This window comes from Pleurodeles waltl, chromosome 8 (genome assembly GCF_031143425.1).
Source record: "Pleurodeles waltl isolate 20211129_DDA chromosome 8, aPleWal1.hap1.20221129, whole genome shotgun sequence".
In the NCBI taxonomy this organism is placed as follows: Eukaryota; Metazoa; Chordata; class Amphibia; order Caudata; family Salamandridae; genus Pleurodeles; species Pleurodeles waltl.
The window spans coordinates 1,543,563,049-1,543,584,636 of NC_090447.1; the positions used below are offsets into that span (position 1 = coordinate 1,543,563,049).

Genomic DNA, 21,588 nt, shown 5'->3' on the forward strand with positions numbered 1-21,588 from the left:
TTACACATTGCCTTCTAAGTTAAGCCTGAGTGCTCGTGCCAAGCTACCACAGGGTGGGCACAGGATAATTTTGGATTGTGTGTGACTTACCCTGACTAGAGTGAGGGTTCTTGCTAGGGCAGAGGGCAACCTGACTGCCAACCAAAAACCCAATTTCTAACAGACATAGGGGGTCATTCTGACCCTGGCGGCCGGTGACCGCCAGGGTCACCGACCACGGGAGCACCGCCAACAGGCTGGCGGTGCTCCCTCGAGCATTCTGACCGCGGCGGTTCAGCCGCGGTCAGAAACGGAAAGTCGGCGGTCTCCCGCCGACTTTCCGCTGCTCGGGTGAATCCTCCATGGCTGCGGAGCACGCTCCGCAGCCATGGGGATTCTGACACCCCCTACCGCCATCCTGTTCCTGGCGGGTCTCCCACCAGGAACAGGATGGCGGTAGGGGGTGCCGCGGGGCCCCCGTAAGAGGGCCCCACTGTGTATTTCAGTGTCTGCAAAGCAGACACTGAAATACGCGACGGGTGCAACTGCACCCGTCGCACCTTCTCACTACGCCGGCTCCATTCGGAGCCGGCGTCCTCGTGGGAAGGTAGATTTGCCCTGGGCTGGCGGGCGGCCTTTTGGCGGCCGCCCGCCAGCCCAGGGCAAATCTCAAAATACCCTCAGCGGTCTTGTGACCGCGGAGCGGTATTTTGACGGGGGAACATTGGCGGGCGGCCTCCGCCGCCCGCCAATGTTAGAATGACCCCCATAATCTTATTTGGAGTAAGGATAGACTTTTTCCAGTGAAATGTTTTTTAGATCTTTTTGGAATTTGGCGATTTTTTACGTTGCGTCGAATACTCTTTGAATTCAGTGATGACTTTGTTGGTTTCCTCCAACTTTGTTCTGAAAGAGGCATTTGTGAGATCTGTTTTTAGATCATTCTCTGTTGTCTTAATTTGAATTAAAAGAGCTTTTGATAGCCTGGTTACAATTTTTATAACTAGGATTAGCCAATCCCGTGTGAATTTCCAGGCTGTGAGTGACCAGTCTTTTCTAAACTCCTTGTCATCTAGAAGGATACGGGGTTCAGTGGTCACTATGAGTCCATTTGGTGCCGTATTACTCCGCCAAGACTGCACAATGGAGGATAGTTTTTACATGTGTTCTCAATTAGGGTGTCCCAGTCACCCATTGTCTTAGTTAGTGAGGATAATGGCTAGCACCCACTCGTCTGTCATGATGGTATTGTGGAAAAACTGTAGCCTGCCCTCAACAGGTGTTGTGTGGTCAGTAGTTGCTGTTGCTCCACGTGCGGAGGCCCCCTTTCCCTTAGACTTGCTGTTTGCACCTGTATAGAAACCTCTGAATTAACCCCTGGGGTAGGATGACTGGGGTTGTCTTTCGTGGGATGTGGAGCCGTCAGTGGAGGAGGACTTGTACGTTCCTCTATATCCTGAGCACAAAAGAGCCCCTGTGAGCGTTAGTCTGTAATGCTCCCATCGCCTTGGTAGTATTGGTGCCTTTTTTTCAATTTTTCTAATGTAGTGTCTATCTGTGGTCTGAGCATGTGGTTTTTATCAAGAGGCATATTTAAAACTGCCTGCTGGACCTCTGGTTTGAAACCAAACACTGTAACCATGTGAGCCTTCTTAACAGGATGCTGGTGTTAATACCCCTGGCTGCTGTGTCTGCTGTGTCTGCTGTGTCTGCTGTGTCGAGGGCGCACCGTATTGAATTGTTAGTGATTATTTGGCCTTCACTGAGAAGTTGATGCCCGCTTTTGCCGTTTTCATCTGGGAGGTACTGCAATAGTTCTTCCATTTCATCCCAATGTGCCCAATCATAGCGGGCCAAAAGGGCCTGGGAATTGGCATTGCTCCAATGGTTTGCAGCCTGTGCTGCCAACCTCTTCCTAGCGGGAACAATTTGTCTGCTCTCCTTTTCAGGAGGAGGAGAGTCCTCAGTGGCCCGGCTCTCTGCCCTTCTGTGGGCAGCGGTGGCAACAATGGAGTCAGGTGGAACCTGGCTTCTAACCAAGAGGGGGTCTGAAGGAGCCGTCTTGTATTTTTTATCCACCCGGGGGGGGTTGATAACCCTGGCCCAGATGGTTCCTTGTAGATATCCTCGGCGTGGGGTGGAAAAAGGTGTGAAATAAGAAACCCTGCTCTACAGGACCGTGTGAAGCTCCACATTATGGAAGGACTCCGCTCTAGATATAACCTGATAGAAACAATACCGCTGAAGTAATAAGAAGAAAAGCGAACGCAGTCGAGACATGGAGCGGAGGAGACACGCATGACAGAGGCGACAGAGAAGACAAAACAATCTAACAGTGGAGTCGATGCCCATGCGCAATGCCACCCCGAGGAGGTGTCACTCCACCTCTTGACTCGAAAGATGTCTTAAAAGAAAAACAACTTGCACATCTCCGAACCCAACACTGAAGGGCAGAAGCATGCAGAGCATGTCTAACTACAGCCACACACGCCATCCAACTAATGTATTTCTTTCAACAACAAAAATTCTGGACTCATTTGCTGCATTTGCAGAATAATGTGCAGTATGGGAATCCAGAATGAGTTCAACCAAAAACAGTAAACACCTTGCTTACCTGGAACAACAGTTTTGGTGCTCAACTCTTCTAAGTTCATTTATATTGAACTGAATGACGAAGAGGACTTCAGTTTATCAGTGAATATCTTAAAGACACACAATGAAAGGCTCAAATACCTCCACGCCTGTTTACTGGAATGAAGACTTTATTGAAACGCCGCTGTAGAAAAGAAAAAGACCCAAGCACCTTGGACAGGAAAACTGGCATTTCTATGAACTCTCGAGCCCCGCCTTCTCAGCCGGTGCCAGGTGGCACAGGGCTGCCCATCGCCTTCTGTCATTGCCGAAATTATAATTTGTTTCTGCCATTGCTGATTTGCTCATGCCGCTAAGATTATCAAAGTGAAAGAGAAACACATGTATGTGACTCCATCTTGCCTCGACTGGCACCAATGCCGCCCAGAAGTCAGCCAACAGCAGAGGAATGAAACTCAAGTCTGCCGAGCCAGCAAGAGGTCCGGTGGAGATCCTGTCTCTGCCCGCGCTGTGCCAGCTGTGAGCGGCGGAGAGTTCACCTGCTCACTTTTCCATCCTCCTGAGCCAAACACTTTGTACCAGTTTGGTCAAGTTAAAATACATGGAATTATTTTTGATGGTTTCTGCCAACACGTGAGAACCTGGCGTGAGTGCCCGTGTCTCTGCCTGGTACTTTGTGGCCTGGCAGGTTGGTTCTCTCCAAACCTCTGCTCCACTGGCCCGCTGTGGTCCATGTCAACAAACAGGCCTGGAAAGCGTCTGTCCCAAGTCTGCCACCAAAGCCCCCTACCGAGACGTGGGGTTTCCTGAAAGAGTGGTGTTGGCCAGATGCAGGACGGGCAGAGGGTGGGCTTCCGTGTTGAAGACCCAACTGTCCAATGGCAGGAGGTCATCGCTGGAGAAGAGAAGATACAGGTACCTAGAGAGAAGCACAGGAGAGAAGGGTCAGTCACCGTCCTGGAAAGCACCTCGTTATCATAAATAAAACTCTGCAAACATGCCCACCACCAGTGTGGAGGTGCATCACACACTTACACGGCGTCCGGCTCTACAATGTGAAACTGGTACAAATAAATCTCTGACTGGTGCCACTCTGTCCGTGGTACACACACCTCTTACATCACTGACTGGTGCCACTCTGTCCGTGGTACACACACCTCTTACATCACTGACTGGTGCCACTCTGTCCGCAGCACACACCTCTTACATCACTGACTGGTGCCACTCTGTCCGCAGCACACACCTCTTACATCACTGACTGGTGCCACTCTGTCCGCAGCACACACCTCTTACATCACTGACTGGTGCCACTCTGTCCGCGGTACACAAACCTCTTACATCACTGACTGGTGCCACTCTGTCCGTAGTACACACACCTCTTACATCACTGACTGGTGCCACTCTCTCCGTAGCACACAAACCTCTTACATCACTGACTGGTGCCACTCTGTCCGTGGTACACACACCTCTTACATCACTGACTGGTGCCACTCTGTCCGTAGTACACAAACCTCTTACATCACTGACTGGCGCCACTCTGTCCGTGGTACACACACCTCTTACATCACTGACTGGCGCCACTCTGTCCGTAGTACACAAACCTCTTACATCACTGACTGGTGCCACTCTGTCCGTAGTACACACACCTCTTACATCACTGACTGGTGCCACTCTGTCCGTGGTACACACACCTCTTACATCACTGACTGGCGCCACTCTGTCCGTGGTACACACACCTCTTACATCACTGACTGGCGCCACTCTGTCCGTAGTACACAAACCTCTTACATCACTGACTGGTGCCACTCTATCCGCAGTACACAAACCTCTTAAATCTCTGACTGGTGCCACTCTGTCCGCGGTACACACACCTCTTACATCACTGACTGGTGCCACTCTGTCCGTGGTACACACACCTCTTACATCACTGACTGGTGCCACTCTGTCCGTGGTACACACACCTCTTACATCACTGACTGGTGCCACTCTGTCCGTGGTACACACACCTCTTACATCACTGACTGGTGCCACTCTGTCCGTGGTACACACACCTCTTACATCACTGACTGGTGCCACTCTGTCCGTAGTACACAAACCTCTTACATCACTGACTGGTGCCACTCTATCCGCGGTACACAAACCTCTTACATCACTGACTGGTGCCACTCTGTCCGTGGTACACAAAGCTCTTACATCACTGACTGGTGCCACTCTGTCCGTGGTACACAAACCTCTTACATCACTGACTGGTGCCACTCTGTCCGTGGTGCACAAACCTCTTAAATCTCTGACTGGTGCCACTCTGTCCGTAGTACACAAACCTCTTAAATCTCTGACTGGTGCCACTCTGTCCGTAGTACACAAACCTCTTACATCACTGACTGGTGCCACTCTGCCCGTAGTACACAAACCTCTTAAATCACTGACTGGCGCCACTCTGTCCGTGGTACACAAAGCTCTTACATCACTGACTGGTGCCACTCTGTACGTAGTACACACACCTCTTACATCACTGACTGGTGCCACTCTGTCTGTAGTACACACACCTCTGCATTTATCACTGCCCACCCCTGGAAGAAGCTGTTCTCCCAATGAAAACCTTAACAAAAGGGGCTCTTGGCTTCCAATAATTACAATCAATGCTGAACTAAGAGGTATATTTGATTTTTAATGCCCGTTTGGCGACCGAGGGCCTGACTTATATTTCGGCAGACAGGATATCCGCCACTGTTGTGACAGAGTAACCTGTCCGCCGACATTTTATCAGCCCAGAGTCCTGTTCCTCTGGGTCTTAAGCCGATGAGCGATCCCATGAATGATATAAGCAGTTCTTGGAGGGGCTTGCAGTCTGTCTGTGGCGGCTTCCCCCACGAGGTACTGGTAGCCCGTGAGCTACTGGTAGCCCGTGAGTTACTGGTAGCCCGTGAGTTACTGGTAGCCCGTGAGCTACTGGTAGCCCGTAGCCCGTGAGTTACTGGTAGCCCGTGAGTTACTGGTAGCCCTCCAGCTACTTGTAGGTAGCTCTCCTGTCTGCAGCCAGGCCTATTCAATGAGAAGGTTTGGCCTCGTTTAATATGTGTATACACACTGTGAAACAGTGCATTTTCAGAAGACATAAGCTGATGTTTGGAGAAAAATGGTTGAATTGACTAAATAGGGAGACCTATTACTCATAGTATTACTGGGGTGCCGCGGGGAGTGCATCTACAGCTGTTATGTGTTACCCACAACGAGACGTTCCAAACTAGCAAAGCCTGTTTTAACATTACTGCGTTGTCATCACTACTCGTAATGACCACAGGGAGACCACCAATGTTACCACTGATACAACACTGATCACGGTGCTGGATAATGTTGATGGAACGTAATGTAGCTCTCGGTACAGAAACGCTTGGAGATCCCTGGTCTGGGGACTAGTTGGGTGAGATCAGGACAAGACAGGGTGACTTCGGGGAGGGGGTCCGCTCTCCAAGGGGACAGGGACTTCCAGAGATCGGAGAGATATGCGCAGAGTGCAGATATAAAAGGGCCGGAATAACAGCACAATCCAGGAAGTAACCATTGATGAGAGAACCACCACCAGGGCATGATCTGGGAAGGGCCTGATGAAAGAGTGAACTACAAGGACCATAATGCATCGAGGCATTGGGACAAGAATCAGGACTGGAAGTTGAAGAGAAACAAATTCACTAAGTATAGATGTGCAGTTTGTCCTGTAGGAATGTAAAGGCTGGGCCCCAAACAGCCTCATGAGTGACACCTGGAGTGATGCTGGCACTGCAGCTGAGTGCAGTGCCTGTTTATTCACCATCTGTGTGTCTGAGTGAAGCTGGCACTGCTGCTGAATGTAGTGTCTGTTCTTTCACTCTCCTTGGGTCTGGGTGAAGCTGGCACTGCTGCTGAATGTGGTGTCTATTCATTCACTGTGTGTCTTAGTGAAGCTGGCACTGCTGCTGAATGTAGTGTCTGTTCATTCTCTATCCGTGGGTCTGAGTGAAGCAGACACTGCTGCTGAATGTAGTGCCTGTTCATTCACTGTGGATCTGAGTGAAGCTGGCACTGCTGCTGAGTGTAGTGCCTGTTCATTCACTATCCGTGGGTCTGAGTGAAGCAGGCACTGCTGCTGAATGTAGTGCCTGTTCATTCTCTATCCGTGGGTCTGAGTGAAGCAGGCACTGCTGCTGAATGTAGTGCCTGTTCATTCACTATCGTTAGGTCTGAGTGAGGCTGGTCCTGCTGCTGAATGTAGTGCCTGTTCATTCTCTATCCGTGGGTCTGAGTGAAGCAGGCACTGCTGCTGAATGTAGTGCCTGTTCATTCACTATCGTTAGGTCTGAGTGAGGCTGGTCCTGCTGCTGAATGTAGTGCCTGCTCATTCACTATCTGTGGGTCAGAGTGAAGCTGGCACTGCTGCTGAATGTAGTGCCTGTTCATTCACTATCCGTGGGTCTGAGCGATGCAGGCACTGCTGCTGAATGTAGTGCCTGTTCATTCACTATCCGTGGGTCTGAGTGAAGCTGGCACTGCTGCTGAATGTGGTGTCTGTTCATTCACTGTGTGTCTTAGTGAAGCTGGCACTGCTGCTGAATGTAGTGTCTGTTCATTATCTATCCGTGGGTCTGAGTGAAGCAGACACTGCTGCTGAATGTAGTGCATGTTCATTCACTATCCGTGGGTCTGAGTGAAGCAGGCACTGCTGCTGAATGTAGTGTCTGTTCTTTCACTCTCCTTGGGTCTGGGTGAAGCTGGCACTGCTGCTGAATGTGGTGTCTATTCATTCACTGTGTGTCTTAGTGAAGCTGGCACTGCTGCTGAGTGTAGTGCCTGTTCATTCACTATCCGTGGGTCTGAGTGAAGCAGGCACTGCTGCTGAATGTAGTGCCTGTTCATTCTCTATCCGTGGGTCTGAGTGAAGCAGGCACTGCTGCTGAATGTAGTGCCTGTTCATTCACTATCGTTAGGTCTGAGTGAGGCTGGTCCTGCTGCTGAATGTAGTGCCTGCTCATTCACTATCTGTGGGTCAGAGTGAAGCTGGCACTGCTGCTGAATGTAGTGCCTGTTCATTCACTATCCGTGGGTCTGAGCGATGCAGGCACTGCTGCTGAATGTAGTGCCTGTTCATTCACTATCCGTGGGTCTGAGTGAAGCTGGCACTGCTGCTGAATGTGGTGTCTGTTCATTCACTGTGTGTCTTAGTGAAGCTGGCACTGCTGCTGAATGTAGTGTCTGTTCATTATCTATCCGTGGGTCTGAGTGAAGCAGACACTGCTGCTGAATGTAGTGCATGTTCATTCACTATCCGTGGGTCTGAGTGAAGCAGGCACTGCTGCTGAATGTAGTGTCTGTTCTTTCACTCTCCTTGGGTCTGGGTGAAGCTGGCACTGCTGCTGAATGTGGTGTCTATTCATTCACTGTGTGTCTTAGTGAAGCTGGCACTGCTGCTGAATGTAGTGTCTGTTCATTCTCTTTCCGTGGGTCTGAGTGAAGCAGGCACTGCTGCTGAATTTTAATGCCTGTTCATTCACTATCCGTGGGTCTGAGTGAAGCAGGCACTGCTGCTGAATGTAGTGCCTGTTCATTCACTATCCGTGGGTCTGAGTGAAGCAGGCACTGCTGCTGAATGTAGTGCCTGTTCATTCACTATCTGTGGGTCAGAGTGAAGCTGGCACTGCTGCTGAATGCACTGTGGATCTGAGTGAAGCTGGCACTGCTGCTGAGTGTAGTGCCTGTTCATTCACTATCCGTGGGTCTGAGTGAAGCAGACACTGCTGCTGAATGTAGTGCCTGTTCATTCACTATCTGTGTGTCTGAGTGAAGCTGGCACTGCTGCTGAATGTAGTGCCTGTTCATTCACTGTGTGTCTGAGTGAAGCAGGCACTGCTGCTGAATGTAGCGCCTGTTCATTCTCTATCCGTGGGTCTGAGTGAAGCAGGCACTGCTGCTGAATGTAGTGCCTGTTCATTCACTATCGTTAGGTCTGGGTGAGGCTGGTCCTGCTGCTGAATGTAGTGCCTGCTCATTCACTATCTGTGGGTCAGAGTGAAGCTGGCACTGCTGCTGAATGTAGTGCCTGTTCATTCACTATCCGTGGGTCTGAGTGAAGCTGGCACTGCTGCTGAATGTGGTGTCTATTCATTCACTGTGTGTCTTAGTGAAGCTGGCACTGCTGCTGAATGTAGTGTCTGTTCATTCTCTATCCGTGGGTCTGAGTGAAGCAGACACTGCTGCTGAATGTAGTGCCTGTTCATTCACTATCCGTGGGTCTGAGTGAAGCAGGCACTGCTGCTGAATGTAGTGTCTGTTCTTTCACTCTCCTTGGGTCTGGGTGAAACTGGCACTGCTGCTGAATGTGGTGTCTGTTCATTCACTGTGTGTCTTAGTGAAGCTGGCACTGCTGCTGAATGTAGTGTCTGTTCATTCTCTATCCGTGGGTCTGAGTGAAGCAGACACTGCTGCTGAATTTTAATGCCTGTTCATTCACTATCCGTGGGTCTGAGTGAAGCAGGCACTGCTGCTGAATGTAGTGCCTGTTCATTCACTATCCGTGGGTCTGAGTGAAGCAGGCACTGCTGCTGAATGTAGTGCCTGTTCATTCACTATCTGTGGGTCAGAGTGAAGCTGGCACTGCTGCTGAATGTAGTGCCTGTTCATTCACTGTGGATCTGAGTGAAGCTGGCACTGCTGCTGAGTGTAGTGCCTGTTCATTCACTATCCGTGGGTCTGAGTGAAGCAGACACTGCTGCTGAATGTAGTGCCTGTTCATTCACTATCTGTGTGTCTGAGTGAAGCTGGCACTGCTGCTGAATGTAGTGTCTGTTCATTATCTATCCGTGGGTCTGAGTGAAGCAGACACTGCTGCTGAATGTAGTGCATGTTCATTCACTATCCGTGGGTCTGAGTGAAGCAGGCACTGCTGCTGAATGTAGTGTCTGTTCTTTCACTCTCCTTGGGTCTGGGTGAAGCTGGCACTGCTGCTGAATGTGGTGTCTATTCATTCACTGTGTGTCTTAGTGAAGCTGGCACTGCTGCTGAATGTAGTGTCTGTTCATTCTCTTTCCGTGGGTCTGAGTGAAGCAGGCACTGCTGCTGAATTTTAATGCCTGTTCATTCACTATCCGTGGGTCTGAGTGAAGCAGGCACTGCTGCTGAATGTAGTGCCTGTTCATTCACTATCCGTGGGTCTGAGTGAAGCAGGCACTGCTGCTGAATGTAGTGCCTGTTCATTCACTATCTGTGGGTCAGAGTGAAGCTGGCACTGCTGCTGAATGCACTGTGGATCTGAGTGAAGCTGGCACTGCTGCTGAGTGTAGTGCCTGTTCATTCACTATCCGTGGGTCTGAGTGAAGCAGACACTGCTGCTGAATGTAGTGCCTGTTCATTCACTATCTGTGTGTCTGAGTGAAGCTGGCACTGCTGCTGAATGTAGTGCCTGTTCATTCACTGTGTGTCTGAGTGAAGCAGGCACTGCTGCTGAATGTAGCGCCTGTTCATTCTCTATCCGTGGGTCTGAGTGAAGCAGGCACTGCTGCTGAATGTAGTGCCTGTTCATTCACTATCGTTAGGTCTGGGTGAGGCTGGTCCTGCTGCTGAATGTAGTGCCTGCTCATTCACTATCTGTGGGTCAGAGTGAAGCTGGCACTGCTGCTGAATGTAGTGCCTGTTCATTCACTATCCGTGGGTCTGAGTGAAGCTGGCACTGCTGCTGAATGTGGTGTCTATTCATTCACTGTGTGTCTTAGTGAAGCTGGCACTGCTGCTGAATGTAGTGTCTGTTCATTCTCTATCCGTGGGTCTGAGTGAAGCAGACACTGCTGCTGAATGTAGTGCCTGTTCATTCACTATCCGTGGGTCTGAGTGAAGCAGGCACTGCTGCTGAATGTAGTGTCTGTTCTTTCACTCTCCTTGGGTCTGGGTGAAACTGGCACTGCTGCTGAATGTGGTGTCTGTTCATTCACTGTGTGTCTTAGTGAAGCTGGCACTGCTGCTGAATGTAGTGTCTGTTCATTCTCTATCCGTGGGTCTGAGTGAAGCAGACACTGCTGCTGAATTTTAATGCCTGTTCATTCACTATCCGTGGGTCTGAGTGAAGCAGGCACTGCTGCTGAATGTAGTGCCTGTTCATTCACTATCCGTGGGTCTGAGTGAAGCAGGCACTGCTGCTGAATGTAGTGCCTGTTCATTCACTATCTGTGGGTCAGAGTGAAGCTGGCACTGCTGCTGAATGTAGTGCCTGTTCATTCACTGTGGATCTGAGTGAAGCTGGCACTGCTGCTGAGTGTAGTGCCTGTTCATTCACTATCCGTGGGTCTGAGTGAAGCAGACACTGCTGCTGAATGTAGTGCCTGTTCATTCACTATCTGTGTGTCTGAGTGAAGCTGGCACTGGTGCTGAATGTAGTGCCTGTTCATTCACTATCGTTAGGTCTCAGTGAGGCTGGTCCTGCTGCTGAATGTAGTGCCTGTTCATTCACTATCTGTGGGTCAGAGTGAAGCTGGCACTGCTGCTGAATGTAGTGCCTGTTCATTCACTATCCGTGGGTCTGAGCGATGCAGGCACTGCTGCTGAATGTAGTGCCTGTTCATTCACTATCCGTGGGTCTGAGTGAAGCTGGCACTGCTGCTGAATGTAGTGCCTGTTCATTCTCTATCCGTGGGTCTGAGTGAAGCAGGCACTGCTGCTGAATGTGGTGCCTGTTCATTCACTATCCGTGGGTCTGAGTGAAGCTGGCACTGCTGCTGAATATGGTGCCTGTTCATTCACTATCCGTGGGTCTGAGTGATGCAGGCACTGCTGCTGAATGTAGTGTCTGTTCTTTCACTCTCCGTGGGTCTGATTGAAGCAGCACTGCTGCTGAATGTAGTGCCTGTTCATTCACTATCCGTGGGTCTGAGTGAAGCTGGCACTGCTGCTGAATGTAGTGCCTGTTCATTCCAATGTAGTGCCTGTTCATTCACTATCCGTGGGTCTGAGTGATGCTGGCACTGCTGCTGAATGTATGCCTGTTCATTCACTATCCGTGGGTCTGAGTGAAGCTGGCACTGCTGCTGAGTGTAGTGCCTGTTCATTCTCTATCCGTGGGTCTGAGTGATGCTGGCACTGCTGCTGAATGTAGTGCCTGTTCATTCACTATCCGTGGGACTGAGTGAAGCTGGCACTGCTGCCGAGTGTGGTGTCTGGTCATTCACTATCCGTGGGTCTGAGTGATGCTGGCACTGCTGGTGAATGTAGTGCCTGTTCATTCACTATCCGTGGGTCTGAGTGAAGCTGGCACTGCCGCTGAATGTGATGTCTGTTCATTCACTGTGGATGTGAGTGAAGCAGGCACTGCTGCTGAATGTAGTGCCTGTTCATTCACTATCGTTGGGTCTGAGTGAGGCTGCCACTTCCGCTGCCTGCAATAGGCTTGTTTTAGTCGTTCGTGTGGAGGAATCCCTTAAAGGACTGTGGGTGCTGAGTATGAGAGAAGCTTGCAATGCCAGTGCCTGGAGTTCACTTGTGTGTCTAGAGGAAGCTCACACCGCTCGTCTACACTGCACCTTGTGTGAAGAGCTGGCAGCGCAGGATATCTAATGCACTGCACACCTGTTCTGTGATTGTGAGAGCAAGCATTCACTCATCTCTCGTACTTGCACTGACACTCACTCTAGTGTCCCTGAAGTGTCTCTGAGTGAAGCTTGCTGTAGTGCTGCTCATAATGCACCTTTTTGTAGCGAAGTCTGAAGGGAGGTTCCTCAAGTCAATGCAAGAGCTGTACCTCAATCTTTATTTGGGGAAAGAAACGCCTGACTGCTGTTACCTTTTGTGAACCTTTTCTGTGTGTGAGGGAACTTGCACTGCTGCTATCTCTTGTATGTCTTTACGGTGCGAGAAGCTTGCACTGCTGCTACCTCTCATGACCTCATGAACCTTTTCTGTGTGAGAGGGAAGCTTGCACCGCTGCTACCTCATGTACATTTTCTGTGTGCGAGGAAACTTGCACTACTGCGACCTCTCAAGTACCTTTTCTGTGTGCGAGGTAAGCTTGCACTACTGCAACCTCCTGTGAACCTTTTCTGCGTGTGAGGGAAGCTTGCACTGCTGCTACCTCTCGTGAACCTTTTCTGTGTGCGAGGTAAGCTTGCACTACTGCAACCTCCTGTGAACCTTTTCTGCGTGTGAGGGAAGCTTGCACTGCTGCTACCTCTCGTGAACCTTTTCTGCGTGTGAGGGAAGCTTGCACTGCTGCTACCTCTCGTGAACCTTTTCTGCGTGTGAGGCACGCTTGCACTACTGCAACCTCTCAAGTACCTTTTCTGTGTGTGACGTACGTTTGCACTACTGCTACCTCATATACCTTTTCTGAGTGTGAGATAAGATTGCACTACTGCTACCTCTCAAGTACCTTTTCTGTGTGCGAGGGAACTTGCACTACTGCGACCTCTCAAGTACCTTTTCTGTGTGCGAGGTAAGCTTGCACTACTGCTACCTCTCATGTGACTTTACTGTGAATGAGGGAAGCTCGCACTACTGCTAGCTCAAGTACATTTTATGTGTGTTTGAGGGAAGTTTGCACTGCTACCTCACATATCTTTACTGTGGGTGAGGGAAGCTTCACTTCTGCTACCAGTTATTTATTTTCTGTGTGTGAGGGAAGTTTGCAATGCTGCTACAAGTTACATTTCTTTTGTGTGTGAGGTAAGCTTTTACTACTACCTCACACATACCTTTACTGTGTGTGTGGGAAGCTTGCCCAGCCACATTAATTTTCTGTGTGTGAAGGAAGCTTGCACTGCTACTACCTCTCGCATACATTTACTTTATGTGAGGGAAGCTCACACTGCTGATACTTGTTACATTCCTTTTCTGTGTGTGGAAGAAGCTTACACTGCTATCTGTACTTTAACTTTTCACTGAGGCATGACAGCACTGCACATATATTCCATACATACGTCTTGTGAGGGAAGGTGTGGTCTGTGCTGAACCGGCTGTGTGGGAATTCTGCACTGCTCTCGACCTGATTAGTGTGTGGGAGACACTGGCACTGCTGCTACCTCAGGGTACCTTTCCTGTGTGTGAGGGAAGCTTGCACTGCTATTACCTCTCACGTAGCTTTACTGTGCGTGAGTTAAGCTTGCCCTGCTGATACCTCCTGCGTACCTTTTCTGTGTGTGAGAGAAGCTCGCACTTCTACCTCAAGTGAACCTTTTGTGTGCGAGGAAAGCTTGCACTGCTGCTACCTCTGGCATACCTTTGTGTGTGGGGAAAGCTTGCACTGCTGATACTAGTTACAATCTTTTTCTGTGTGTGGGGGAAGCTTGCTCTAGTGCCGCATATAATGCACCTTTTTTCATAGCCAAGTCTGATGGAGGTTTCTTAAGTCACTGCGAAAACGACCTCCATATTTATTTGGGCAAAAGACGCTTGCACTGTTGTTACCACTCCTGAACCTTTGTGCAAGGGATGCCTGCACTGCTAACTTTTGCATACATTTACTGTCTGTGAGGGAAGCTTGGAATGCTATTACCTCTCACGTACATTTATGTGTCTAAGGCAAGCTTGCACTGCGGCTACCTCCCGCATACCTTTATTGTGTATCAGGGAAGCTTGTACTGCTCTCTCGTGAACCTTTTCTATGTGTGAGGGAAGCTTGCAGTGCAGCTACCCCCCCATGTACCTTTACTGTGTGTGAGGGAAGCCTGCATTGCTGCTACTTCTCACAAACATTTGGTGTGTGAGGAAACCTTGCATTGCTGCTACATCAGGTACCTTTTGTGTGTGTGTGAGGGAAGCTTTCACTGCTGCTACTTCTCACAAACCTTTTGTGTGTATGTATGCTTGCACTGCTAATACTTCTTAAATGCTTGCACTGTTACCTCTACATACCTTTTCTGTGTGGGGAAAGCTTCCACTGCTACCTTTCGATCCTTTTCTGTGTGTGAGGGAAGCTTGCACTGCCCCTACCTCTTGGGTACCTTTACTGCATGTGCGGCACGCTTGACGATTGCACTGCTTCTGCCTCTCGTGTACCTTTACTGTGCATGAGGAAAGCTTGCACCACAACCTCCCAAGTGCCAGTTAGTGCAAGTTAGAGAAGCTAGCACTGCTGCTACTTATCACATATTTACTGTGCGTGGGGGAAGCTTGCACTGCTGCTAGCTCTATAAACACTTTGTGTGTGAGGGTAGATTGCAATGCTACCTCTCATGTACCTTTACTGTGTGAGGGAAGCTTGCACTGCTATTACCTCACCTTAGCTTTACAGTGTGTGAGAGAAGCTTGCACTGCAGATACCTCCAGTGTACCTTTTCTGCCTGTGAGGAAAGTTTGCACTGCTACCTCTTGTGTACCTTTTTTGTGTGTTATGGAAGTGTGCATTGCTGTTACCTCCCACGTACCTTTACTGTGTGTGAGGGCAGTGTGCCGTGCGAGGGAAGCTTGCACTACTACCTCCCACATACCTTTACTGTATGTGAGTTAAGCTTGCACTGCTGCTACCTCTCATGTACTTTTTCTGTGTGTAAGGGAATTTTGCACTGCTGCTACCTCTCACATGACTTTGTGTGTGTGACGGAAGCTTGCACTGCTGCTACCTCTTGTGTGAGGGAAGCTTGCACTGTTGATACCTCTCATAGATCTTGTATGTGACGGAAACTTGCACCGCTGAACCACTTGTGAACCTTGTCTGTGTGTGAGGGGATCTTTCACTGCTGCTACCTCTTGTGAACCTTTTCTGTGTGAGGGACGCTTGCACTGCTGATACCTCTCACATACCTTGATTGTGTGTGGGGGAAGCTTGCATTGCTGCTACCTCTCATGAACCTTTTGTGTGTGAGGGAAGCTTGCACTATTGCTACCTCTTGCATAACTTTTCTATGTGAGGAACGCTTGCATTGCTTCTACTTCTCACATACCTTTTCTGTGTGTGAGGGAAGACTGCAAGGCTGATACCTCTCACATATCTTTACTGTCTGAGAGGGACGCTTGCACTGCTACCTGTTGTGTACCTTTACTACGTGTGAGGGAAGCTTGAACTGCTGCTATCTTATGTACATTTACGGTGTGTATGGTAAGCTTGAACTGCTGCTACATCTCGTGTACCTTTTCTGTGTGTGTGGGAAGCTTGCACTACTCCTGCCTGTCCACCTTTTTGTGTGTGAGGGAACCTTGCACTGCTGCTACCTCCCATGAACCTTTCATGTGTGTGAGAAGGCTGCACTGCGGTTACCTTTCACATACATTTACTGTGTGTGAGAAGCTTGCACTGCTGTTACCTCTTGTGTACATTTATTGTCTGTGAAGGAAGCTTGCACTGCTAGCTCATGAACCTTTTCTGTGTGTGAGGGAAGCTTGCGCTGCTGATACCTCTACAAACCTTTCCTGTGTGTGTGGGAAGTTTGCACAGTTACCTGTCATGCACATTTACTGTGTGAGGGAAGCTTGCACTGCTGCTCCCTCCCACATACCTTTTTGAAGTGCGAGGGAAGCTTGAACTGCTGGTAGCTATCACCTACCTTTACTGTGTGCGAGGGAAGCTTGCACTGCTGATACCTCTGCAAACCTTTTGAGTGTGAGGGAAGCTTGCACTGCTACCTCCCATGTACCTTTACTGTGTGAGGGAAGTTTGCACTGCTGATACCTAGAGCATACCTTTTCTGTGTGTGGGGGAAGCTTGCACTGTTACATCTCATGAAGCTTTTGCATGCGTGAGGGAAGCTTGCACTGCCCCTAGCTCATGTACCTTTACTGTGTGTGAGGGAAGCTCGCACTGCTGCCACTTCCTGTGTACCACTACTGTATGTGAGGGAAGCATGCACTACTGATATCTCCTGCATACCTTTTCTGAATATGAGGGAAGCTGCACTGCCCCTGCCAATGTTGCACCTGTGTTCTGTGTGAGGGAAGCTTGCACTGCTGCTATCTCGTACATAACTTTACTGTGTGTGAGGAAAGCTTGCACAGTTGCTGTGTAACATACATGTATGTGTAAAAGCTTACACTGGTGCTGCCTGTGTTGTATCTGCTATGGTTGAGAGTGAAACATAAGCTGCATCCTCCTGCAGATCCAGATCTGCATGTGTGTGTGAGCCTCTTGTGAACCTTTTCTGTGTGAGGGAAGGTTGCACTGCTGATACCTCCTGCGTACCTTTTCTGTGTGCGATGTAAGCTTGCACTACTGCTACCTCTCGGGCACCTTTTCTGTGTACCTCTTGAGTATCTGTACTGTAACCCAGGTAAGGATGCACTGCTGCTATCTCTCACATGACTCTACTGTGTGTGATGGAAGCTTGCACTGCTGACACCTCTTTCATACCTTTTCTGTGTGAGGGAAACCTGCATTGCTGGTACCTCTAGCATACATTTTCTGTGTGTGAGGGAAGCTTGCTGTGCTGATACTTTTTGTTTACCTTTACTGTGTGTGAGGAAAGCTTACACTGCTGTTACCTGTTACATACTTTTTCTGAGTGTGAGGGATGCTTGCATTGCTGCTACCTCTAGCATACCTTTTCTGATTGTGAGGGAAGCTTGCACTGCTGCTATCTCTCGATTAACTTTACTGTGTGTGAGGAAGCTTGCAGTGTGATTTTGTATGATGAAAACACCCTCTTTGGCTTCTAACAAGAACAATGTGGTACCTTTTATTAACAAAAACACAGCTTAAATAACCAACATGAATGGATTTACTGGTTACGTGGCCTTCGGGAGAGGTTTTAGGGCATTGGAGAGTGGGTACCACCACTTACTTTAGTGTTTCTGCCAGGAAGAAACTTTGCTGCACATCATCATAGGCCGGAGAGGAGGAGTAGACATCTTTGACCCCGGAAAACCCACCACTGACCCGGCAGTACTTCTCAATGGCCTGTGAGAAAGGAGAGAATACATAGAGGTCAGAAGATGTAAGACTTCAAAGGACTCATGTGGGGGTTCACACACGCCCTAGGGGAAGCCCTGAGCCCTGGGTCTAACCCCATACCAGCCTCCTATAATATGTGTCTAAGTGAGTGCCCACTGAGGTCACAGAATCAAGCCTCACCCTTTCCAGCATCCTATGGCCACTGAATTAGTGCGTGCGCGCACACACACACAGACACATACTCACACACCCTCACACACACACACACACACACACACACAGACTCACACACACTGAACACAAAAGATCAGAGAATCTAGCCTCTTCCTGTTCCTCCTTTCTCTGCAGAGCAGGAATCCTATGGTGCTTGCCTCCGTCAGTGAAACTCAGCACACCGCACACAGGAGTCACAATAAAGAAACCTGAACAAGCAGCACTGCAGTCACAAGGACACACAACCCTCCCCACTCCTGGGCTCCTGCAGAAGAGTCATCAGTAGTGCGTAACCCGCTCTGACGCCCTCGTCCTTCGTGTTGTGTTGAGTGGGTGAAGCTCCCTGAGGCTGTGCACAGCGGCGCTAGATGCTGTAAATACCCACCAGTGGCACTTTATGTGTGTGTGGGGTGGGCTCTACAAGGGCTGTGGCCTGAGAAGTATACCCAGGACCCCTCCACAAGAGACGTGTCCAATGTAACTTAGGGCGCGGCCCGAAACACAAAAATATAAAGCTGGCCTTCACAAATTCATACAGAGTATTACTGGACAAGCAGTAACAGGCAGCAGTTTACAGAGCGCATATCATCCTGGCATTGAAAGTCTACATTTAAAAGTAAAATAGAGATAAACTGGTTATTCATTTAGAGTGAAATAGTATCTGAGGCCCTTGAACGCCAAAAAAACAGCATCCACTGTTCTGTTATGTCACAAAGGGGACTTCAGTGATGTTGTGTCACATCTCTGGAGAGTGACAGGCAGGAGGTCAGAGCCACTAGAATTATGCGATTTTGCGGCTGCAGCGTTTTCCGCATTTACCACATAATCCATCATCTGTTCCATAATCTGTGGACTTTAACACAGAAAGGAATACGTTTCTAGCCCTGTAACCATCTGTTTGTGGCGTGTACTGTGGATTTCACGTGCTCAGCATACTCCAGCCATGTAGTGTTGGATTCCGGTGTTTGCACCTTTTTTCTAAAAAGACGTCTTTTGAGTCACAAGGAACAGTGCCTCCTCCCCTGGTTGGCACAGCGCCTGGGCACCAGCTCCTCTGTTAGACTGTTTCTTTGCACGGAGCTGGAGTGCAGAGATGGGGCAGTAGACAGGACAGTTTGGTGGCATTGCAGGAAGTTATATAAAAAGAGTTTTGAGTTGTAAATAGAGATGTGTACATCCGCAGCAACCAAAAGCTCCGGGGAGGGAGAAGGGAGGAGGACGGGTGCACGTGAATCTGCAGCACTACAAACTATGAACAGATACTTAACAAGTAACATCTCCCGTTCGTGGCACGTGTGGCTGTAGATACACGCTCTGCACAGACTGTAAAGCAGCCTCCCCTAAGTGGTGGTCAGCCACAGGATGTTCCAGAAGATTGAAGCAAGGGCCATGTAACACCTTCGCCAACTCTCGTTTCTGGCGTGGTAAGACATCCACAAAGTTACGCTTGGTGAACGTGTGGAGTGGACCACCTAGCTGGACCAAGTGATCACTTCATAACTCAATCTGGCTGTGGGAAAAATACAGGGAGCACTATAGTCTCGCTGAAGTGGAAAGGTGGCACCTCCTCTCAAGGAAATCTAAGCTTAGTCCTGTGGACATTGTTGTTATGAACCTAGAACAAGTGCTTCTCTGAAGTGAGGGCCTGCAGCTCGCTGACAGGTCTTAACGCTGTAATATCGGCAAGTAAGGCAGCCTTCGAGGAGAGGAACTGTAAAGGGCACACGTGTAGTGGTTCCAAAGCAGGGTCCATGAGTCTTCTAGGGACCTCATTAAGGTTCCATACGGTAGTGCCACGCTATGTGGATTTCTATAGTGCATTACTCATCCGTGAGGGTGTCCAGGCGCTTGCCAGTGGGTAGGCAGGGATTTGCCTGGAGTTAATAGAAGGGCCAAGTTATCAGATACTTGTGGAATTCGAGGAGTGACAGAGGGGACCTAATGTGGTGGGGGAGGTCGCTCCAAGCCTTTGGGCCGATGTGTGAGAAGGTGCAACTTCCTGCTCTGTTCTTGTGTGTGTGGGGATGTGCGCGAGTGAGAGACCTGCTGAGCGGCGGTGTCTGGAGGGTGGAGGGTTGGTGGAAGTGGATGCACGCATTGAGGCAGGAGGGGCCTAAGTTATGCAGAGCCTTGTAAGTGTGGGTGAGGAGTCTGAAGTGCATGTGGTTGTATATGGGGAGCCAGTGGAGTTTCTTGAGGTATGAGGAGGTCGGAGAAACTCTGTGAGAGATAACTCGTTTGAGTCCTTCCATGAAGGCCTCGATGGCAGGGATTTTGAATAAGGAAGAGTGTTCCCTGTTTTGCATATAGGCTGCGATAACGGCTAAATGAAGGTGTATCGGAGTGCAAGCCAGGCCTGGTGTTTGCAGGTCAGGGGATAACAGATAGTAGTCCAGACAGCAGGTCTAAGAGGGTCAAGATGCTTGGAAATGCAGTAAGGAGAAACCTTTTCTACTTGAATAACAGGCTGGCATGCACTCCGCACCTGGCTGACCCTGTGCCGCTGAGGGGGTAAGTTTGGTGCCCCCCTTGTGCCCTCACCCGGTGTTTACATCAACCCCAGGAGACCGACCATTGACACCGCTTTACTCACCTGTGAGCAGCGCATGTTCGCTCACCCCCAGTCTCCATTGGTTAAATCCGCTGAGATGCTGTGGGTGCCCTCTTGGCACTGATCTGAACCGTGCCTGGTGTGACCTAAAACCCCCGAAGAGTGGATCTGTAAGTCGTGTACTTACCTACAAACCTGCACTCTTGTTATCCTCCCATCGGTTAACATTGCTGAACTGAAAAATTGCACACTTCTGATTTTTGAAACTTGCGAAGTATTTATCTTTTACAAACTGCTTACCTTATATTAAAGTGCTTTGGTTCAAAGCATATATAAAAGCAAATATTATTCTAAATTGGTCTTGGATTTATTGTCTGAGTGTGCGACTCATTTATTGCCTCTGTGAGTACAACAAATGCTTAACACGACTCCTTGATAGGCCTCACTGTCGCCCAGGCTACCAGAAACAGAGCTCTAGACCTATTTCTGCCTCTTGCTTCCTTGAAGGCCTCAGCTTGCTGCAGTAGAGTCTCTGCCGATGGACTAGGGAATCTGGATTGCAGAGGGATCCGCTGTAGAACTGGTTCCTTCGTAGAGGACCGGGACGGAGACTGGTTAGCATCCTGATGGCCGTGTGACTTCTCCTGGCACAAGTGGTGGGAAATGCAGAGTCCGGCTTTGAATTCTTGTGTTTCTGTCGCGATGCAGACTTACCTAGCGCCTTGGAGTGTGTGGAGGACCTTTCGTGGGAAGAGCCCCAGGACCGGGTAAACGTCCTCAACTTAGATTGGGACCTCTGCAGGCGTGAGCTTGGATTCGGGGTCCCGGGTGGCCTTGGGATTCATCGGGGTGCTGTCCCCGCAAAGCTTGTAGTCTTGTCAAGACCCTCGTTGCCAGAGACCTCCCTGGTAGGATCTTCACAAACACGTCTGTGGGGCCCTGCAAGATTCAAACCCATGGGTCTTCGGCGGGACACGTTTCCCTGCGCACTGAGAGAAGAAGTCCACACAAAACTTGTCAGCAAGACAATGGACAGCCGGAGCTCCGGATCTGTGTCTGGAGGGGCAGAAAGAAATGAACTGACGTCGGCACGAAGGGGCTCTGGCGAGGTCAAAGAGGGGTCGCAAGATGCCGACTACGGCCGATGCTTTGGGAAATGTAAACAAAATGTTAACTTGTTGTAGGAAGTTGGCTCTGTATGCACTATTTCAAAGTAAGGAATAGTATGCACAAGGTTCCCCTTAGAGGTAAGATAGTGGCAAAAAGAGATAATTCTAATGCTCTATTTTGTGGTAGTGTGGTCGAGCAGTAGGCTTATCAGAGGGTAGTGTTAAGCATTTGTTGTACACACCAGCAATAAATGAGGAACACACACTCAGAGACAATTCCAGGCCAATAGGTTTTTGTATAGAAAATGAAAATG

At 49.5% G+C, this 21,588-nt stretch overlaps 1 protein-coding gene across 2 annotated transcripts in view; it reads right to left on the minus strand.

Annotated features, from left to right (window-relative positions):
* Window positions 1-2,723: 2,723 nt before the first annotated feature.
* The window catches only part of MAN1A2 (mannosidase alpha class 1A member 2), a 315,131-nt gene continuing 296,266 nt past the window's right edge, over window positions 2,724-21,588 (minus strand). For both annotated transcript variants that reach the window (XM_069203015.1, XM_069203014.1), the window contains exons 13-14: window positions 17,292-17,407; window positions 2,724-3,490 (exon numbers count right to left, since the gene is read on the minus strand). In XM_069203015.1, the coding sequence (XP_069059116.1) occupies window positions 3,358-3,490; window positions 17,292-17,407 (249 nt within the window). In that variant the 3' untranslated portion in view covers window positions 2,724-3,357. The remainder of the gene's footprint in view (window positions 3,491-17,291; window positions 17,408-21,588) is intronic.